The sequence below is a fragment of the Lissotriton helveticus genome, chromosome 11, assembly GCF_964261635.1.
Source record: "Lissotriton helveticus chromosome 11, aLisHel1.1, whole genome shotgun sequence".
Taxonomy (NCBI): Eukaryota; Metazoa; Chordata; class Amphibia; order Caudata; family Salamandridae; genus Lissotriton; species Lissotriton helveticus.
Genome location: NC_136072.1, coordinates 373,926,159 through 373,935,840, shown reverse-complemented (window position 1 = coordinate 373,935,840; position 9,682 = coordinate 373,926,159). Strand labels below are relative to the sequence as shown.

At 44.9% G+C, this 9,682-nt stretch overlaps 1 protein-coding gene across 2 annotated transcripts; it reads left to right on the top strand.

Moving 5' to 3' along the window:
- The first annotated feature begins 516 nt into the window (after window positions 1–516).
- Window positions 517–8,731, top strand: LOC144792493 (uncharacterized). 2 transcript variants are annotated; one of them, XM_078667541.1, is made up of 2 exons: window positions 517–531; window positions 6,654–8,731. In XM_078667541.1, exon 2 carries the CDS (start codon window positions 7,221–7,223, stop codon window positions 8,712–8,714), a length of 1,494 nt encoding a protein of 497 aa, XP_078523667.1. In that variant the 5' UTR covers window positions 517–531; window positions 6,654–7,220; the 3' UTR covers window positions 8,715–8,731. The 2 variants fall into 2 exon arrangements, with proteins under 2 accessions (XP_078523667.1, XP_078523666.1); XM_078667540.1 differs by lacking the exon at window positions 517–531 and adding an exon at window positions 762–943.
- The last annotated feature ends 951 nt before the right edge of the window (window positions 8,732–9,682 follow it).

Here is a 9,682-nt window from a genome sequence, read left to right as displayed (position 1 = left end):
CGTCTCCTGATTTAAGGGTGCCTGGGTTACCCTGATGCAGGAGTGTCCCCTGATGCAAGGGTGCGGAGATTACCCTGATGCAGGAGTGTCCCCTTGTTGTAAATAAAACAGCGGTATTATTAAGCATTAGCTGAAGCCATAATGCATCAGTCCAAATATCTAGTATAGGGGTTCCATTTTGTATTTCGAGTCCGCCATTTTTCATGCCCTACATTGCCATGTGCTCAATGTTCTGATTGTCCTACCTCTCTGCCAGTTACACTGTGGATTCTACCTAGCAACAGTTATTATTAGTCCTTCTTGAGAGTGTAGCGCATGCTCAGCAGAAGTAACAGTTGTTCCTTATTAGCATAGCCCTCCCATGTTCTAGAAATACTGTTAGCTCCACCCACTGATATATTTGGAAATGTCCTTACGTGGTTGCAACCTCTGTCTAAGCTGTAAGCTGAACCCCTTCCACTGTGTATAAAAGGGGCCATGTGCTTGTATTCAGTGTGCTACTCTGTACAATACTGTAGAAGTGTTGTGGAGGTTGTATCACCACCTTTAAAGGTTTATTAAACTATGTTTTTGTATTTCCAGTTTCCTTGCCAACTTCATTTGTAAGTCTAAGGACTTTGTACACAGAAGGGCGAACCCTTTCGGTACCTTTGGGCCTTGCTGAGGCCTAAACTCATCAATTGGCGCCCGTCACGTGGGGCTCATCGGCGACTCGGAGGCTCGAAGGACTGGTCGTGACGAAGGAGTGGAACTCTGCCGGGGAAGTGATCACTGCCAGCGGCGTCTTTAGTCCTGGCATCCTGAGGTATTTCTTCCTTCCTTCCGATCTGACCATCTGGGTGGCGCCGGTCTTCGACTGAGACCTCTTCTGTCGGTTTGCTGTGGATAAGCTGTTTGAGCAAATTGTGGAACTTGGCAAGTGGAATCTGGACGCTCGTGCTTGGTAAGGACCAATGTATGGTAATTACTGTGAGTGTTTATGGTAGCCAGTGATTAGCAAGGCAGTTTTAGGATACGCTTGCTGTGGCTTATGGATATGGATATGGATATGGAGATGTTTGGATGATCGATCATATTATCATTATGAATATGGGTATATATGCGTTGCAACACATATAGGTAGGCAATGTGGAGATTTTTCTCCAACATATGGTTGTGAGCGGCGCAACGATTAAGTGCCATTTTTCTGTATAATATTGCGTATTTCGCACTATTTCTAGCATGTCTACTTTTAGCGCAGTACGTAAGTGGTGCTGCTGTGGAAACCGGTTAAGTCTTGAAGAATCGCAGCCGGCTCCCCCAGAAGGGACGCCGAATAGGGATATGTACATTAAGTTTGGTCTTTCCCCTATAATGTACAGCACATTGTGGAGGAAGTATACCAAGAAGGATCCTGAGTTGAGATGGCCTTTGTATGGTTCGTTTGATGTGCGCAAAATTGAGTATGTGGAACAGTGCCTGTGTAAGCGCCGAGCGAGACAAGATATGTTTGAGAGTGTGCGAATGTGGGTGAAAGAAGTGCGTGAGCGTGAGAAACGTGAACATGCGCTGATTGAGAAAGAGCAGAGGAAGAATGTGCGTGAGAAGGCGCAAGAATGAGACAACGTGAACAAAAAGACGCGGAAGAAAAACGGGAAAAGGAACGTAGATTGCAGATATCTGGCCAATATCCCATTCGTCGGCCTCTTTATCCTGTCCTTAATAATTCTGATGATGATTTTTCATTACTAGATCGTTCTCCGCCTCCGTATGCTGGCCCGTCTGCTCCGAAAGGGGAAGATGAGGATTCTGGATCATTTAAAGATAAGGTAGACACGCGGTCTAAGCTAACATCTGATCGTATGGCGGAGCTCCGACAAATTTCTTATCGTATTCTTAAGGGTGCAATTCCTCTTGCTGAAATATTGTTGTCTCTTGAAAAATGGCCGGACAGGGAAAAAATGTATTTTCTTGAAACCTTTTCTGATGAAGTAGTCGGGGCTTTTCGAAAATATTCTCCTGTTCTTGAACCTGATGACATAATACAAGATAAGAAAGAATTGCGTAAAGGTCTCTTTTCTCCTTCCCAGGCAGCTGATGCAGTTCGACGGTTATTCGTATTGCGGGATGAGGCGTCTCGGTTACGAGAAGAAAAGCGACAAAAGACGGTGGACGACAAAGAGACGGGTTTGAGTGGTGACGGGAAACAATCACCTATCTTTTCTTCAGATAAGGTCGATATTGTGCATGTTAAACCTATGCGAGAGGCAGCGCCTTTGTATGTTCCTCCTAAAGGAGCGGGTACTAGTTCAGATAAAGATTCAGCTGATGCCCGAGGGTATTTTATCTATAATTGGGTATATACTCCTTGGAATAGAGCGGATGTTATGGCCTTAAAGAAAGCGTTACCTGACCCACGGAAAAATCCTGCTGCCTTTTATGAGGAAGTTGAGGGGGCTTTGAATTCTTGTACTATGACATTAGCTGACGTTGATTTATTCTTTGGTCTTATATTACCCCCTGACATGTGGAGATCAGTACGGAAAATTGATGATTTAGTGACGTTTAAAGCTAAATGGGAAGACATTGAGGAGGAGGACAGAGCTAGGAAACCTGCGCAGAAACCACCCCAGCTCATTCTAGACCTCCCTGCTGCTATTTTGATTAAATTAAAGACGATTATTCCCCCTAAAAAGATTGACTGGACTATGTTAGCATCTTGCAAGCAAAAGACAGATGAATCAGTTTCTGACTTCTTTACGCGATTTGAAGAAACTTTTCATGATTTTAGTGGTCAGTCTCTGACGGATGACACGGGTCGACATCTGTTTGTAGACAAATATGTTTCAAATTTATTACCGGGAGTAGCAGCTCGGTTGAAAGCGAGTGAAAGCTCCTGGACGACTTCGACTCCGGCATCCCTCCTGACAATGGCTCAGTATTACGAGCGTCAGGAACTAGAAGCAAAAAGTAATGAAGATAAGAAATCTAAGGATTTGAAAACAAAAGTTATGTTAGCACAAGTGTATGGACCACCCCAGAGAGGAAATAATAGAGGTGGTCGGGGTTTTTATGATTCTACATATAACCGCACAGACTTGGCTAAAGATCAATGTGCATATTGTAAGCAACGAGGCCACTGGGCCAATGAGTGTCCTTTAGCGCGAGAACACAGGGCTATGGGACGGGGTAGAGGTTTTGGGAGAAATCGTGGGGGTTTTTCTGGCCCACGAGATAACCTAAATGATAGGGCTAGATTCGAATCTAGGGAGCAACAACAAGGAGGGTCTAATACCTTTGATAGACGAAATCAGTATCAGATGTCTGACTATGTGCACCCCGAAAGTCATGATTCCCAATATGCATAGGATTGCGTAGGATGGGGGGAGGAATCAGTTGAAGTACCAGTAGATCAGAGGGGTCCTTATGTTACAGCACATGTTTTGGGTTCTACTGATCAGTTTCTGGTTGATACAGGGGCTACTCGTAGCGCTTTGTCTAAACAATTGGTTCCGAGGGCTCCCCTGTCTGGCTTAACGATCACATCTGTAGGGTTCGATGGAACACCTTCTCTTAGCCCATTATCCCAACCCCTTGCATTTCATGTCGACAAATTTACAGCACCATGTCCATTCTTGCTTTCCTCAAACACGCCTGACAACATTGTGGGTCTAGACATGCTGAAACATTTTAGAGCCACAATCCGCTGCTCCCCTGAAGGAGTACGCGTGATTTTAAATGACAATTATCCTGCAAAAGAGAGAGTGTGTATGGTCGCTGAAAGTGCTGCATTAGCCTCTTTACCTCACACGTTGTGGGCTACTTCAGACACTGATGTGGGACAGATGGTCATTCCTCCGGTTCACATTAGTGTGAAGGAGGGAGCTGTGTTACCACGCCTGCCTCAATATAGGATTTCACAGGAGGGTGAGGAGGCGCTCATACAGATTGTGCAGGATCTCATCCGAGTGGGGGTGGTGGAAGAAGTCCCATACAATGTTTGTAACAGTCCTATTTTACCAATCTTGAAGAAAGACACTGATACTAGGGTATATCGATTTATTATTGATTTGCGGGAGGTGAACAAGATAGTGGTGCCCCAATACCCTGTTGTTTCTGACATCACGACACTCCTTACCTTAGTTCCACCAACAGCGACAACATTCTCGGTTGTCGACCTGAAGAACGCCTTCTTTTCGATCCCTATTCACCCTGATAGCCGTTACCTTTTCGGCTTCACTTTGAATAATCGATCGTATAGATTTTGTAGAATTCCACAGGGCTATACTGAGAGCCCTAGTATCTACAGTCAGGCGTTGAAAAGACAGTTGGATTCCTTTGTCTTGCTTGAGGGGGTAGTGCTTATTCAATATGTCGATGACATTTTGTTGGCTGCTGACACCCCTGAGCAATGTGAGACTTGTACGTTGTCCTTGCTTTCCTTTTTGGCTTCTCACAATCATAAGGTATCTATGAAGAAATTGCAATTCTGTAGACCTAAGGTGACCTACCTAGGCCACCTTTTGTCTAAGGAGGGGCGTGCACTTACATCAGATCGTATCCAAGCCATCCTGGACACACCAACACCTTCTACACAGAAAGATGTTCGAGCATTTTTGGGTCTTACGTCCTTTTGTAGGCAGTGGATACTGGGGTTTTCACATATAGTCAAACCACTGTTAGCGCTATTGACAAAAGACACTCCAATTCCCCTTCCTTGGACAGATGAATGTGAAAACGCTTTCCAACAGTTACGTCAGGCCCTTTGTTCAGCACCAGTGTTAGGCACTCCTGATTACACGAAACTTTTCACATTATATGTACATGAGAGAGATGGATGTGCGTCATCTGTGTTAGTACAGATGCACGGGGACAGGCAGTGTCCGTGTGCATATTTCTCGGCACTGCTCGATCCTGTCGCTCGGGCATTGCCGGGGTGTTTTCGTTCGGTCGCAGCGACAGCTGTGTCAATACGTCAGAGTGAGGGAATAGTGTTATCTCACAAGCTGTTAGTGTTGGTTCCCCATGCTGTTGACGCCCTTTTGAATCAAACAAAGACGCAGCATTTAACAAGTGCCCGTCTGACCGGATATGAACTAACGTTGCTGGCTCCCCATATCACATTGAGGAGATGTGCTACGTTAAATCCAGCAACATTGTTACCATTCCTGACGACTCAGCCTGAGGCACAAGAAGCACATGATTGTATTTTTGTGACTGAGGAACAGACAAAGGGTCGTATCGATCTCCAGGATACGCCTTTCTCAGATGTAGATGGAGAATTATGGGTGGATGGCTCCTGCCTGAAGCTACCGGATGGTACGACTTCGGCAGCATATGCCATCACTACTTTGTATACTATCGTGGAAACAGCACGCATTCCACAGAAATCAGCCCAGGCAGCGGAGTTGATAGCATTGACACGAGCATGTGAGCTTAGTGCAGAGTTGTGTGTGAATATTTATACAGATAGCCGCTATGCTTTCGGAGTAGCGCACGACTTTGGCCTGCTCTGGAAGGAAAGAGGTTTTCTGACATCACACGGAACACAAATTATGTATGGAGAACTGGTGCACAATCTTTTGACTGCCCTGACATTTCCTAAGAAGATAGCTATAGTGAAATGCAGTGCACATAAGAAAGTTATTGACAAAGTAGGGCAAGGAAATGCTTTCGCTGACCAAGTAGCACGAGAAACTGCAATGAGACCTGACTCCACTTCAATGTATGTTGTGAAGTCACAAGCAGAACGATGGCATGATGCTAGGAAAGAAGTGAGGGAAATACAGAGAGTTGCTTCTGATAAAGAACGAGAGCAATGGTCTGAAAATGGAGAACTGGATGATGAAGGTTGTTGGCGCAACAAACAAATGGATAGGTGGAAGTTGCCCACAGCTTTTGTCCAACCTATGGTTCAAATGGCACATGGGCTAGCACATGTTGGAGCTTCAGCGATTGTGAAATTGCTTGCGCAAGTTTGGGAGCATCCAGAGATTGCTAGCACGGCCAAGAGAGTGGTACAGACCTGTATGATCTGTCTTAAATACAACCCAGGGAAAGGAACACGGACTCCAGCAGGAGGATTTGAAATACCTACTGCACCTTTTGAAGTCCTGCAAATGGACTATATCCAACTTGAACGCTGTAATAATCTAAAGTACGTCTTGGTAGTGGTGTGTGCTTTCAGTAAATGGATTGAAGTCTACCCTACTAAGGACAATACTGCAATGACTACAGCAAAGGTGCTACTGAAGGAGTTTTTCCCTAGGTATGGTGTTTGTAGACTATTATGGAGTGATAACGGGCCTCATTTTATAGCAGACGTTATCAAGTACGTTCTGAGAGGTCTGGGGATAAAACAGAAGTTTCATGCAGTGTTCCATCCACAGTCGGCTGGCTTGGTGGAACGCTACAATGGAACACTGAAGCTTAAACTAGCAAAGATCCAGGCTTCCACTTCTCTGACTTGGCCCGACGCTTTGCCTTTGGCATTGTTGTCAATAAGATCAGTACCACACTCCCGAACCGGCCTTACACCGTATGAAGTGGTGTTTGGTCGTCCCATGAATATTTGGGGAGTGCCCAAACCAAGTTCCGTATATGATGTACCTTGTGTATTGATGAATGACTATCTGGCACAATTAACTGATAACTTGGTTTCTATTCATCAACAGGTTCGAGAAGCACTCCCTGACCGGTCCACAGGTGAGGGTCATAGTCTCCGACCCGGTGACTTCGTCCTCATCAAGGCGTTCGAGAGGACGAGTGGCCTGGAGCCCCGATGGTGCGGTCCCGAGCAGGTTCTGCTCGCAACAAGAACGGCCGTCCGAGTGACCAACCGGAAGAACTGGATTCACTCCCTTCATTGTCGCAGAGTGCAACCCGGATTGGTGGAGCCTGCCGTGTTGACTGACCATCGAGAAATCCTGACTACAGAGAAAGGCCCTGCTGTGGTACCTGATGAGCAAGAGGAGTTCTTCCCGGACCCGACGACTTCTGGAGTAAGAAAATACAACCTTCGACCCAGGAAGAAGTTTTCTGCTGTTTAGACTGCTGTCAGAACGGCCTCTTGGTTGGTGCAACGGAGAGCCGATGAGGCAAGGGGGGGGGATCAGCCTTGCATTAGAGTAGTGACACCCGTCTTGGCCCGTTGGTGAAGAAAACAACAGCCGCCTTGGGGGAAGAGTTCTGACAGCCTTTTTTTTTTAGTTTCAGGAAGATTTGCGAGACATTTGTTCAACATGGAGAGAAAGAAAGTGATCTGCGCCTTCGGATTTATTGCTAGTGTGGCAGTTGTTGCCATTATCACGTGGTTTGTTGAGGATGTAATTCCTGCCCGTGATCTATATGTGGTTTCTACACCGGTGCCAGAGGAGCATTTCTTTTATACGCTCCCCTATCAGGAATCAAAACACCGCTTGTCCTTTGTAAATAACACCTTCATTCAGATGCTACATCATACCCACACTGCTACAAATGAAACAAATTGCTGGATATGTGGTATGATGCCAGCGCACCAGAAGAAGGGGGGAACACCGTTTATACCTCTCCCTTTCTCTCATAATGGTTCTTGTCGTGCCTGGTATACTCTTCTATTTGCCACAAGAAAGCCTGCTGTTGGAAGATTACTTTTTAGACTAAACAAAGAATGTCACCAGAATAAAGAAGGCTATCCACAAGCCAATGGAACAATATGGGAGTGGGAAGAATATCGACCGGACAATGAGTCTACTCCCTACATTTTTACGAACACTAGAGACACTGTCGAAAGTGAAAAATTTGTGATCTCAGTTGCACAAGCACAAGCGGACTTATGCGTACAAAGTGTTGGGAACATCCCTGTAGGTGTTAGTGATTGTATTAAAGTCTTAAATATAGATGGTCTGAATAATAGCACATTTTTAGCATCCCATAATACATATTTTGTATGCGGTAATAGAGGATATTATCGATTACCAGCTGGCTGGTCAGGAGTATGCTATGTATCGTTTTTATTACCACCAGTGTTTTTAGCACCTGCCACTTATCATAAAGACTTGAAATTGTTGAATAATGCCACTGTGAATAGATACAAACGTACTTTATCTATCGATGATGTGGACCAGACCGACACTAGTTTGCAGCAATATGTAGATTTTAACCTAGGGTTATTCTTTTTTGTTGGAGCTGCCCTAAACAGTAGAAAGATAAGAAGATTAACTAGAGTTGTAGAGGCAGTGACCAACCAAACTGCTGCAGCACTAGGAAACGTAACTGAAGAGTTGCAAATTACTAGAATTGTTGCCCTGCAAAACAGAATGGTGTTAGATGTCATATTAGCAGAAAAAGGAGGAGCTTGTAGACTTATTGGAAGTAGCTGTTGTGTCTTCATCCCAGACAACTCGCCTTCTGTTTATAATGCCATAAATAAACTGCATAAAATAGCTGCTGACATACATGTTGATAATGGTACATGGACCTTCTCTAGTTGGTTTTGGACCTTATTTACTACATGGGGTTGGAAGATCCTCACTGGCCTTTGTATAATAGTAGTAATTCTTTTTACTTGCTGTATGTGTATTCAATGTGGTCCTATGATATGTTCTCTTTGCATTACCTCTTGTATACCCAATAAGAAAGCTGTTTCCGAAGCTGCTTATCAAAAGAGTCTAACTAAAGAGATTTCTAACATTATGAGCATTGATATTCAAGATGAGTTTGATGACTACCCTATGAAATGGAATGGCTTCAGCTAACGCTGAAAGGGTCGTCTGTTGTAAATAAAACAGCGGTATTATTAAGCATTAGCTGAAGCCATAATACATCAGTCCAAATATCTAGTATAGGGGTTCCATTTTGTATTTCGAGTCCGCCATTTTTCATGCCCTACATTGCCATGTGCTCAATGTTCTGATTGTCCTACCTCTCTGCCAGTTACACTGTGGATTCTACCTAGCAACAGTTATTATTAGTCCTTCTTGAGAGTGTAGCGCATGCTCAGCAGAAGTAACAGTTGTTCCTTATTAGCATAGCCCTCCCATGTTCTAGAAATACTGTTAGCTCCACCCACTGATATATTTGGAAATGTCCTTACGTGGTTGCAACCTCTGTCTAAGCTGTAAGCTGAACCCCTTCCACTGTGTATAAAAGGGGCCATGTGCTTGTATTCAGTGTGCTACTCTGTACAATACTGTAGAAGTGTTGTGGAGGTTGTATCACCACCTTTAAAGGTTTATTAAACTATGTTTTTGTATTTCCAGTTTCCTTGCCAACTTCATTTGTAAGTCTAAGGACTTTGTACACAGAAGGGCGAACCCTTTCGGTACCTTTGGGCCTTGCTGAGGCCTGAACTCATCACCCTGATGCAAGGGTGTCTGGATTACCCTGATGCAGGAGTGTCCCCTGATGCAAGGGTACCTGGATAACTCTGATGTAGGAGTGTCCCCTGATGCAAGGGTGCCTGGATTACACTGATGCAGGAGTTTCCCCTGATGACGGGTGCCTGGATTACCATGATGCAGTGGTGGCCCCTGATGAAGGGTGCCTGGATTAATCAGATGCAGGATTGACCCCTGATAAAGGGTGCCTGGATTACTTTGATGCAGGAGTGTCCCTTGATGAAAGGGTGCCTGGATTAACCTGATGCAGGAGTGTTCCCTGATGAAGGGTGCCTGGATTACCCTGATGCAGGAGTGTCCCCTGATGCAGGAGTGTCCCCTGATGA

Excerpts from the sequence above, each read along its gene's own strand:
- LOC144792493 (XM_078667541.1), top strand. The coding sequence starts at position 7,221 with ATGGAGAGAAAGAAAGTGATCTGCGCCTTCGGATTTATTGCTAGTGTG.